The 12,657-nt window shown below is 34.9% G+C and overlaps 4 protein-coding genes across 4 annotated transcripts in view; 1 reads left to right on the top strand and 3 right to left on the bottom strand.

Moving 5' to 3' along the window:
* Positions 1-12,657, top strand: part of LOC123549661 (flavin-containing monooxygenase 5-like) — a 66,013-nt gene that overhangs the window by 34,339 nt on the left and 19,017 nt on the right. The gene's annotated exons all lie outside the window — the stretch shown is intronic.
* Positions 28-2,121, bottom strand: LOC123555228 (uncharacterized). Its single transcript, XM_045345900.2, has one exon. It carries the CDS (start codon positions 2,119-2,121, stop codon positions 28-30), a length of 2,094 nt encoding a protein of 697 aa, XP_045201835.2.
* Positions 2,127-3,779, bottom strand: LOC123545214 (uncharacterized). Its single transcript, XM_045331560.2, has one exon. It carries the CDS (start codon positions 3,777-3,779, stop codon positions 2,127-2,129), a length of 1,653 nt encoding a protein of 550 aa, XP_045187495.2.
* Positions 3,811-5,655, bottom strand: LOC123524328 (uncharacterized). The gene has a single exon (XM_045302434.2). It carries the CDS (start codon positions 5,653-5,655, stop codon positions 3,811-3,813), a length of 1,845 nt encoding a protein of 614 aa, XP_045158369.2.

Here is a 12,657-nt window from a genome sequence, read left to right as displayed (position 1 = left end):
CAAATTCTGTAACACATATCTGCTGTATTATTGTGAGAGTTGTTCACGAATTTTGCGCTTAGCATCCTCCGCAGCCGCGCGTGGTACACGGACAAATTTAATTGGTTCACTAACTTTAACACTTGACGTATCAACATGTGGCGAAACTGTATCACTAACACAGGTTGACGTTTCAATAGGATAAAGCAAGCATAATGGACGTCCAAGCAATTTTCCAGATGGCATCTTGACCTTTGCCGAACGTATCTGATTGTCACTGCTCTGCACTAATTTTACTATTTTGCCACATTTCCAACTTCCTCTGGGGAGATCATCTTTCACTAATACTATATCACCTTCTTGTGGATGATTTTCAAAGTGTGATCGTCCAGTTTTTAGGCGCGTTTGCGTTCGCTCTCGGAGGCTTAAGAGGTAGTCATTGCGCCAAATGGTCCAAAACATATTAAGTACTTTTTGACCTTTTTTCCATATTTCAAGCAGCCGATCTTTTGTACTTTCCTTTGTCCTGAAATCAGTATCTTTGTCATCTTTTTCTGACTCTGGTATACCAATAGTTGGGATTAAAGTTAAAAAGTGATTGGGCGTTAACGTAATGCTTGAGTTGACGTCATCGCCTACATACACCAGTGGTCTTGAATTTATAACGGCTTCGGCTTCTTTAACTAGTGTTTGTAACTGAATAAGTGTCAGAAGACGTCTTCCTAATGCTTTTCGAAATACTCTTTTCACAAGACCAACGAGACGTTCATAGAATCCACCCATCCAGGGAGATAATTCAATTATGAAAATCCACGTTATTCTTGCGTTTGACACATATGTTTGAACTTCTTCACTGCTAATCGTTTTTCTCCATATCTGATCTACGATTGAGCTAGCAGCTTTAAATTGGGAGCCATTATCACTAATAATCTGTGTTGGTGCGCCTTTTTGTGACACAAATCGTCTGAAACACAATAAAAACTCTTCAGTGGTCATATCTAGGACAACTTCTAAATGTACTGCTCGAGTTACTAGGCAGGTAAATAAACAAATCCAAACTTTTTTAGGCGTTTTGTTCTTCACAAAGTGTGGGCCTAAGTAATCCAATCCTGTGCGTCTGAAGGGTTTTGCTTCCGTAACTCGTGATTTTGGTAGAGGAGGCATCGGCGGCATCTCGTAAGGTGCACCTTCAAACCGGCGACAAATTGTACACTTGTTTATGACATACTTCACAGCAGCTCGGCCATGTGGAATCCAAAATCTTTGTCTTACTCCAGCTAAGGTCTGTGAAACACCACTGTGTAATATTTCCTTGTGCATTTTTTCTATAACAAGATGTGTAAACGTATCCTTTTTGTGTAACAAGATAGGGTGTCTAGCGTTTTCACACAATCCGGCATTTTCTAACCGCCCTTGACATCGCAATAATCCATTTTCATCTATGTAAAGGCCCAACTGTACTTGCAGGTTGTTCCTTTTGGCATTTGAAATTGCGTCTAATTCACTTGCAAAGTATTTCTTCTGAACATGTAAAAGCCATTTTTGCTCTACGTCCTTTAATTCGGAGGATTTTAAATACCCATTCTCACAGGATTGTTGTCGTATTTTCTTAACGAATCTGAGTGTAAGGGCTGAAACTCGAAGTAACTTTGTTAAGGAGGAATACTTCTCAATGTTTATTCCAAATGGCACAAGATTTGTATCATTCTTGTCTTCATCAGAAACTTGTAGCACCATGCTTTCTGTATCATGTGCTTCCTGTTCGTCTTGTGGACAGTTTGTACTTGTATTATGATCGTGATCTGCCCATGTGTTCGGAGCCTGTAGTAACCATTGTGGGCCATGCCACCACAATTCACAATTACTGACTTCCTTTAAGTAAGAACTCCTTGAAGCAATATCTGCAGGATTTTCACTTCCCGAAACATGTTTAAAGTTGATGTTTTGGTTTGATCTTATCTCTTTCACTCTGTTTTGAATAAAAACAGGCAATACCTTTGTAGACTTTATCCAGTGTAAAACGCACTGTGAATCTGTCCATAGATACAGTTGTTTCAAATCCAACTTTAATTGGTCCGTAACAAATTTCAAACAACGAACACCTATCAGCACCGCCATCAGTTCTAATCGTGGAATAGTCATACCTTTCATAGGCTACTTTTAGTGAATACTAAATTCACTGTTGTTTCTTTTTCACTTCTCTGATGAAGGTATATTACAGTTGCGTAAGCCATTGCCGATGCATCACAAAAGCATACAAGTGAATGTTCCGTTTTATCCACAATTGTGTTCATTGCAATACACCTTGAAATTGTAAAGCTTGAAATATTTTTCAAGTCTTCTTTCACATTTCGCCATGAATTTACAATTTCACTATCAGAATCATCTATTGTATCGTCCCAGCCTATTTTCTTTTTCCATATTGATTGCAAAAGTAGTTTTCCCTTTAGCACAACTGGACACAATAATCCTAACGGATCAAACACAGATGAAATCTGTTTTAACATAATCCTTTTGGTCAATCTTCTGGTTTCACACGTGATATCTGTCACACACAATGCAAGAGTATCATTCGATGTATTCCAAGTGTGTCCTAATACCTTTATTACTTGATCATCTGTCTTGTCCTTTGATGGTATCATTTCCATAAGTTCCTTACTGTTGGATGCCCATTCTCTTAAATTCACTGATGCGTCATTAAACATCTTTTTGCTGTCAGAGTACAGTTCGAACGCTTCTGGCCAAGTATTTGTGCCCGTAATAACGTTATCAACGTAAATATCATCTTTGATCTTTTCGGCAGTGCTATTACCATACCTTTCTAGATGACTCTCAATTGTTGCACCTAACAGAAAAGGACTAGATATTACGCCAAATGGTACACGGCAAAATCTGTACTCTTGAATATTTTCAGTAAACACAACGGGCTGTTTAATATCTTTAATCCAAAGAAATCTCGTGACATCTCGTTGGCTAGGTTGTAATCCTATCTGTAGAAACGCCTTTTCTATATCGGAAACAAGAGCGATCCTATTGAGTCTGAAACGCATGAGCAATCCGCATAAATCATGCAACATTACAGGATCTCTATAGAGACTATCATTTAAACTTCTGTTTTCAGCTTTCGTTTTTGCCGAAGCATCATATACCACACGCAACTTAGTTGTAGATTTATGTGGTGTGATAACAGCATGATGGGGAATGTAATGCACCAAATCACTCGTCGTATTAGTTTCAACTGGTTCAGTCATTCCTTTGCTGAGTTGTTCTTTAATCACATTGTTGTATTTGTCTAGTATATCTGGTTTATTTCTCATTCTAGCGACATTTGATCTTAATCTAGCCAATGCAAGATCTCTGTTGTCTGGTAATTCTGGTGCAGCCTCTTTCCACGGCCATGTAACGTGATACATTCCATTGTCATATCTCAAGGTTTCTTTGAATTTTGTCAGTGCAATTTTGTCACTTATTCCATCTTGTTCTTCGGAAATTCCAAGTGATTCTATCTTCCAAAAATCTTCCAAGTCAGGTTTTGTCTGTACGACTGAATCAACTTTTGAGAACACTTTGGTTTTTGACATATTTGTTCCATGTGTAAGAATAAACATATTGGATTCACTATCACCTTCATTTGTTTCATTAGTCCTACCCGTAAGGATCCAGCCAAGCTTTGATGCCAGTATGTAAAGTCCAGGTTGTACTTCAATCTTTTGCAACATGACTACGTCAAGATAGTAATCGTTTCCCAATAACATGTCAATACTTGAAGATCCTTCAGTAGAAATGTGTGTGTCGGCCATATCTAGACTTGTTACAAGATATTTCAGATTTTCATTTGAACATATGTTTAACTGTCTTTTCTGTATGCTTCCGCTTATAACAGGCACTATATTTGCACTGATTTCTATGTATTCGCCATTCTTCAACTTCATGCTCACTTGTGTAGAAAACGTTTTTATCGTTTTGGGTTCCAAAAGTTACTAACTTTATCTGCTCTTCTTTTCCTTGCTTAATCCCAAGTTTCTCTGCCAATGCCTGTGTAATATAAGTTCTTTGTGAACCCGAATCGAGTAGAACTCGCACATTTTTACATTGATTTTGCATTGGACCTTTCACTTCTGTTCTGGCTGTCTGCATTAATACCATTTCGCTAGAAGAAATAAGCACATTTTCACTTAAAACTTCATTGACGTCAGATGACACGTTCGTCTCGGAACTAATCGCACAAAACTCCGTTGGTCTGAATTTCTGCAAACATAAACTTCTATGATGCACATTGAATCCTCCGCAATACACACAATGTTTATTTCCTTTGCACTCAGATGAAGAATGTCCGGGCTTCAAACACTTGAAGCAACTCCCTTTTAATTTTTTCTTCCTTTCATCAATAGTACGAAATATTGGACACTCATCGCTCCAGTGTTTATTATCGCAGTACCGACACTTGTTAAACGTGTTCGTTGTATTTGGTGTTTCACATTTTGCAGTTTTCTGTTGTTCATGTGTAACAAGAGCTTCAGCAGAGCCTTTTTGATTTGGTCGCTTAGAGTAATCGGACATATGTTGATTACCTAGGTATTTCTGTCGATGTTGTCCCGTATTACTTGAATAAATTGTATCACGTTTTTCTTTCCGCGATTCTGACTGAGACACAGCCTTTTGTTCTGCCTTTTCACGTGCTGTCACATAGATATCAAGTTTTTCTCGGAGCTTGGAAACAGTCCATTTATCTGTCTTTCCTTTCTGAATTTCTAATTGAAGCAATACTTCTTCTGGAAGTTTAGTTCGTATCATTGATACAAACACGTCTTGTTCCGTGTTTTGATGAAGTACTTCTAGACTTCGTATATGTTGGTCCACTTTATTCAATAATCCTCTTAAACTTTCTGTTTTATTGCTCGCGGGAAACAGATTGATCATTTGATTGTAATGTAAATCGATAACCTCTTGAATATTCCCGAATCGGTCTTTCAGGATTTCAATTGCTACCGTGTAATTTTCGTCTGAGAGTGCAAGACCCGCTATTGAGCGTTTGGCTTCTCCATATAACTTGTTTCTAAGATAAGTGAATTTTTCAATGTTTGACAATTGTTTGTTACTATGTATAGTACACTCAAATGAATCCCAAAATTCTAACCACTTGAGCTTGTCACCGTTGTAAGGTAATAGGTCTAATTTTGGGAGCTTCAAGGATGATTTGAATTTGTCTTGTTTCATGTTCATGGCTAACATTTTGTTTTGCTGTTCCATGTGTGTAGCCACAATATTTTTCATTTCATACAGTAATTTTAAGATATCAGAGGCACTCACCATTTGTTTTTTCTCTTCAAGCTCTTCTTCTTTATTTTTAAGAAACAATAATTTCTCCTTGCTATTCTTTAAATCCATGCACATATCCCTTGCCTTTTCACAAAGTGAACAATCCTCCTCAAGAATTGTTTGAATATATGTTTCCTCCTCTTTGCTTAATGCACTTGCTAGTTTATCCGTTTGATTCTCGAGCTTTTCACGATATACCTGCATTTTTTCAACACATTTCATTACACATTCCACATATTCATCCTTATCACAATACTCTAAATCTTTTTGTAGTATTCCCTCTGCAATTTCAACTTCTGTTTTTAATATGTTGACATATCTTGTACGAACACCTTTCAAATATGGTATGTTTGCCATTTTGTTTTCTTTTTATCCTTTATCCTTTGAAACTTTTGAATTTAATTTTCACTGGTTTTATGTTCCCGGGTTCCGGCGCCATAAATGTAGCAAACAATCCATATTTACCAGAATTCGTATGTTTTAATAACTACAAATTAATCAGTAACACGTCAACATTTCTAACAACTTTTAATATTTCCGTTTTTGTCACATACAGCAATATTATCTAAACATCAAGTAACCTTTTTTTATTATAACAGAATCAAGTCCTTATATACTATAGCAAGTTTAAAACAGTTCAGGAAAAACACGTGGAAAACGAGTTAATTATTAGGAACCGGCGGAATATGAATATAAAGATATGCCGGCGGTACATTATGTAATAGTGATAAACCATGATATCAAGGTGCCGTCGGCTATAAGGTTAACAAATATATATCGTTTACGACATGCAGTATTAACGCGTTTAAAGCTGTGTTATTTTGTCTATTTGCTGTACTGTCTTTTTTACTGACCATGTTATCTGGTCAAAAGGACATGCCATTAGGTTTACATAAGTGCTAACTTGTTAAAAGCTGTGTTATTTTGTCTGTTTCCTATACTGTCTTGTCTGTTGACCATGTTATCTTGTCAGAAGGACATGCTTTGCTATTATGTTTACATAAGTGTTAACTTGTTTGTCCGTTGCCTATATTGTCTTGTCTGTTTGACCATGTTATCTTGTCAAAAGGACATGTCATTATGTTTACAGAAGTGTTAACTTGTTTAAAGCTGTGTTATTTTGTCCGTTTAAAGCTGTGTTATTTTGTCCGTTTGCTATACTGTCTTGTCTACTGACCATGTATCTTGTCAAAAGGACATGTCATTATGTTTACAAAAGTGTTAACTTGTTTAAAGCTGTGTTATTTTGTCCGTTTGCTATACTGACTTGTCTACTGACCATGTTATCTTGTCAAAAGGACATGTCATTATGTTTTGCAGAAGTGTTAACTTGTTTAAAGCTGTACTACCGACCTTATTATCTTATAAATTTGACGTACCATTATGTTAACATACAGCATTAACTTGTTCGATACCATATTAACTTGTTCAACGCAATGTTGTTGTTATTAACACAGTGTGCTGACGTCATCAGTCCTTTCTGCGGTGGGTAGGGATAGAGTGCGAAATGTACTCCATTTCGCGAAATCGACTTTTAGTCTACGAAATGGGACTTTATTTTCTTAGTTGTGATTTTACTTGCAATGTTATCTGTATTTTCATAAATAGATATGAAAGATAAGAGAAAATACTAAATGATGGTCACTTTTGATAATATATTTATCTAATTTATAACCAAAATATTGCAATTTATTAAGACCGCGTCCTTTGCAATGGAGCTTTTCATGCAAAACTTCTACGAAATGGACATTTATTTACTTATTTCAGTTAATTGTGACTTAATTTAAATGATATCGGTATTTTCTTTTAAAATGTCCATTCATAGGACGCGGTTTGATAAAGTGTAGCATTTCGGTTATAAATTAGATAAATATATCTTAAAATGACCAACATGTAGATTTATCTCCTATTAAATATATCAATTTAAGAAATTACAGATATCTTTGAAATTAATGCCGCAATTAAACAAGAGCTGTCACAGGAGACAGCGCGCTCGACTATTTCGATGCTGGATAGTGAAACTGGGCACATCTGAGGAAACTAGAGCTGTCACTGGAGTGTTTAATGACTCCAATTGTGGATGAAGATATTGCACAATAGCCTGAGTCTATGTCAAAAATATCAACTTAAAGTAATAAGAGAGGTAAAGATAAAATGTATCAAAACACTATATGAGTATATCCTAAGCAAAAAGGGGCATAATTCATTAAATATTGGTGCCAGAGTTATGCACCTTGTGTCATATGGTGTGGGTGATGATGTTGAACAACTATTTTAAGTCTGAATCAAATCCATTCAATAATAACAGAGACAGAGTGAAAGTGCATCAAAACTTTAACCTAAAATTCTAAGTAAAAATGGGGAATAATTAATGAAAAATTGGTGCCAGAGTTATGCACCTTGCGTCATATGGTGTGGGTGATGATGTTGAACAATATTTTAAGTTTGAATCAAATCAATTCAGTAATAACAGAGACAGAGTGAAAGTGCATCAAAACTTTAACCTAAAATTCTAAGTAAAAAGGGGAAATAATTCATGAAAAATTGTTCCCAGAGTTATGCACCTTGTGTCATATGATAAGGGTAATGATGTTGAACAATTGTTTAAGTTTGAATCAGATCCATTCAGTAATAACAGAGATAGAGTGAAAGTGCATAAAACTTTAACCTGAAATTCTAAGTAAAAAGGGGCATAATTCAAGAAAAATTGTGCCAGAGTTACGCATCTTGTGTCATATGATGTGGGTGATGATGCTGAACAACTATTTTAAGTTTGAATCAAATCCATTCAGTAATAACAGAGGTAGAGTGAAAGTGCATCAAAACTTTAACCTGAAAATCTAAGTGAAAAGGGGGGATAATTCATGAAATATTGGTGCCAGAGTTATGGCCCTTATGTCAGATGATGTGGATGATGATGAGGAATAAGTATTTCAAGTTTGAATCAAATCCGTCAAGTAATTACAGAGATAAATTGAAAAAAGAGAAAGTGTAAAAAAACTTTAACCAAGGTGGGGACGCGGAAAGACGCCGACGCCGGGTCGAGTAGGATAGCTCTCCTTATACTTCGTATAGTCGAGCTAAAAATTAAAGTCCAGTTCGTAAAAGTTCTTGCAAGAAAATGTCCATTTTGTAGGATTCGGTCTTAATAGATCATAAGATTTCGATAATAAATTGGAAAAAAATATTATTGAAAATAACCAACATTTAGGTTTAACTCTTATCTTTCCTATTTATATTTATTTAAGACAATGCAGATTTCATTGAAATTTAACATTGCGTTGAACAAGTTAATATGGTATCAAACAAACAACTTGTAATGTAACAGGTTTGAAAGGTTCGGAATATTGTATATTCTATAAATCATTGTTTAATATGCTACGTAGAAAGATGATAAACTATCATACTTGAATCTAAATTGAAAAGCTGAATTGTCAAAACCTGTCACAAAACATGTAGCCAAGGGTTTAAACAGGTATACTTAGTGTTTATATCATTTACTTCGGGATCAAAGTTAGATATGTTAAGGAAAAAGGCACGGGGGATTGTGTAATTTTACATAGCGGCTAGACTGCTTAATTAAATATATATGCTGAAATTTTAATTATCTAGGGTCAGAAAAGAGAGTTAGATTTAGAGTTAGAGAGAAAGATGGGTTATAGATGCTAGATTGATAAGGTCACCTTTACTTAATAATATCTAGCTAAATGTTATGATTAAATATAAAGACTGTTGCTATGATAAATAAAAACTGGTTATAAAGGTTATGTTTGTTGTATTAAATGGCCACGCTACGTTACAACGCGCGTTTCTGGTGCGCAGACCAGGATGGACCTTGGAATGTTGTCAGGGCACTACGATGAAGTACGCAATACCACTAGATGATCACGCCGAGAAACAAGGTTAGAAAACTGTCTATTCTTTTTGCTTGTTAAATCATTTATTTTAAATGGCAGACAACGCTTCTATTCAGCAATATTTCAAGATTTGGCTATTCAATTAAAAATGTTTCCACCGCAATTAGGAATCAGAGCGTACAACATATGATTTCAAAATTTGATGGTAAATCTGAAGATTTTAAGTCGTGGGTAAAATCAATAGAAATATTCTTTTTTTAAATGATTTAAATGATGGAAAAAAAAGAAATTAATTTGCTATCAGACTGCAACAGGGCCAGTGTCAGATTTCATACATAGATTTATGAACAAAAATCAAGATTGTACTTGGGTGCTTTGAAAAATGCTTTATTTACTAGATTTTCTACAGTACATGACTCACAGCATGTTTTATTTCTTTTGCAAAGTATAAAACAAAAACTGGTGAAAATGTAAATGTCTATGCTGAAAGATTGTTAACTTGGCGGAAGATCCCTATGAAAATCAGGATCAAGGTCAAAACATACTGTTAACTTAGCAATTATTCAGAAACAGTTAATAGGTCATTTTATTGACGGATTAACAGAAAATTGCCCTGAAAATGAAAGTTATGCGTGATTCGCCGGAAACTTTACAGGCTGCAGTTACGTCAGCTATGAATGAACAAATTTAAGAGATCGGTTTAATTTACGATTCGGAAATGTACTTGCCAGCAAAATATTTCAGAAATTTGTCAAAAAGCTAAAGACTTAGATCACACTCAGCCACAAATTCGTTGTCAATATTGCCGAAGGCTAGGTCATAATGTCAAGCAATGTAGGACACGTCAGAAATATGTTCATGCAATATTATTACGAAAGAAAGCCACTAGACATATGCAGAAATTAAGCCAAAGTAAATTTAAAAACCCAATTACGATTGGAAAAAATATATTGATTGCTGGAACTTGGGAAATTAGGACATTTTATGAGAGAATGTAAGAGTGTATTGAGACCTAAAAGGAATATATTTAGGCTTTAAACTAAGATCTTCCTATCATAAAGAAGTCGATGGTAGGAATAATGATTTGTCAACTTTATTTTATAGCGCTAGCAGGAAATCCAAACTCTTGTACAATTAGAATAGGGAAACAGAAGATTAGGGCATTAGTAGACTCTGGAGCAGAAGTCTCATTAATTAATAGGAGGACATATGAATCATTAAATAGAAAGCCAAAATATTAAAAATCATAAGTTTCATTACAGTCTGTAAATGGTAATTCACTGCATGTAGATGGATACACCAATCTTTTTTTTCGAATAGGTGGTGAAAAAATAGAACATAAATTTTATGTGGTCTCAAATATGAATAGAAAGCAATACTTGGAAGGGACTTTCTCATTCAGAACAAATGCAGAATTTATTTTGATCTTTTATCAATGAGAGTTAAAAATAGCTATGTCACATTACAAGAAGATGTACATATTGCTTCAGTAGTTAGGTTGCAAAAAGATACTGTAATTAAACCTCAAACAGTGCATATTTGTTCAGGACAATTACGAAAAGACTCTAAACTAAAGAATTTTAAAACATATGAATAAAAAGTGTTGAAGATGGTTATCTTAGTACAGAACCTGGTTTAATGGTAGCTAATTCAGTCATAAAATTACGAAAACATCGTAGGTTTCCTGTTATGTTAGTAAATTCTACAAATAGAACAATTAAATTAAGAAAAGGGTGTGCTGTTGCAACTGTTGAACAAATTGATGAAAAATGCATAGCTTCTGTTTCTGATGTCAATAAATTATCACATAATAAGGGTGAAAAATCAAGTATTAATACAAAAGAAATAGTAGCACCTAAAGAACACTTTCAGTATGTAGAAAAATTAGTTAAAACAAATAGGGACGTTTTTGCGAATAATGACTCAGAATTGTCACAGACAGATCGATTACAATGAAAATTCCTACTGTAGAACATGAACCGATAAAACAGCGACCATTTTAGAGTGCCATTAAATGACAGAAAAATTATGAGTGATGCTATAGATGAAATGCTTAAGGCTAAACGTAATAAGACCTTCTCAAAGCCCTTATGCAAGTCCTGTTGTGCTGGTTAAAAAGAAAAACGACAACAGTCCCAGATTTTGTATAGACTTTAGGAGGATCAACGCCCTGGTGAGACCCACAAGCTATCCTCTACCTCATATCGATGATATATTGGCTCTTTTAGGTGATTCAAAATACTTTACTCCCCTAGACTGTCGCTCAGGATTTTGGCAAATACCGATTGATGAAAAAGATAAAGAAAAAACTGCATTTACCACATTCAGAGGTCTATTCGAATTTAACGTTATGTGCTTCGGATTAGTTAATGCCCGGGGGTGTTCCAGGATTTAATGTCTAAAGTCTTAGAGGGATTAGATTTTGCTGTGGCTATTTAGATGACTGTCTCATATTCAGTAAAACATTAGAAGAACATAAACGCCACTTAGACATTATTTTTCAAAGGTTAAGAGAGCATAAACTTAAACTTAAGTTGAAAAAGTGTCAATTCATGCAGCCTAAAACCGAATACTTAGGTTTTGTATAGATGAAGATGGCATCAGACCAAATCCTGATAAAGTTAAAGCTATAAGGTCACTTCCGGTTCCAAAAAATGTGCGTGAAATTCGAAAAAATAATTGGGGCATCCTCGTTTTATCGTCGATTCATCCCCTCATTCTCAGAATTAGCAGACCTCTTATTAACCTTACAAGGAAAAAGTCTCCATTTATTTGGACAGAAGAATGTCAGAAAAGTTTTGAGAAAAATTAAAGAAAATTAACAGCTATTCCTTTCTTATCTTACCCAGATCCAACAAGCCGTATCACTGTATACCGATGCCAGCGATAGTCATGTGGCAGCGTGCTTAACTCAAGCGTGTAATTCACCAGAATCAGATGAAAATAAAGAAAGGCCTATATATTTTCTGTCTCATAAACTAAGTGAAACACAAAAGAATACAGCACTATTGAGAAAGAGGCATATCCCATTTTTTATTCTTTACAACGTCTGGGATTTCTTTTTACACAATGCTGAATTTACAATCAAATGCGACCATTCTCCGCTTCAGTATTTATTAAAAACCCCAATGCAAAACAAGAAAATTCAGTTATGGGCATTGTCTATTAGTGGTTACAACTGTAGATAGAGTATCTTCCAGGAAAGGCAAATGTTATTGCTGATTTCTTTTCACGCCCCCCAGAACCTGAAAATAAACAAACAGAAAGTGAGCAAGAAATTGAACCAGATATAAATGACAATACCTACAAAATATTGACAAACATACAGTGAAAAGCATAAATTTTTATAAACTCTAACAAACTTAAATCCGAAAGAAGTAGCTAACAAAGAATATCAAAAAAAAGATTCTTTATTTAGAAACTGTCCCAGCTTTTTGCAGATTTAGATATGAGATTAGAACAAGATAAAGATCCTGCAATTGTTCAGATGAAATGCAACTTA

Source organism: Mercenaria mercenaria, chromosome 6 (genome assembly GCF_021730395.1).
Source record: "Mercenaria mercenaria strain notata chromosome 6, MADL_Memer_1, whole genome shotgun sequence".
NCBI classification, from domain to species: Eukaryota; Metazoa; Mollusca; class Bivalvia; order Venerida; family Veneridae; genus Mercenaria; species Mercenaria mercenaria.
This window is presented reverse-complemented; position numbering and strand designations above follow the sequence as displayed.

What these genes read in the sequence shown, in the direction of transcription:
- LOC123555228 (XM_045345900.2), bottom strand. Translation starts at nt 2,121, where the DNA reads ATGACTATTCCACGATTAGAACTGATGGCGGTGCTGATAGGTGTTCGT.
- LOC123545214 (XM_045331560.2), bottom strand. Translation starts at nt 3,779, where the DNA reads ATGGCCGACACACACATTTCTACTGAAGGATCTTCAAGTATTGACATG.
- LOC123524328 (XM_045302434.2), bottom strand. Translation starts at nt 5,655, where the DNA reads ATGGCAAACATACCATATTTGAAAGGTGTTCGTACAAGATATGTCAAC.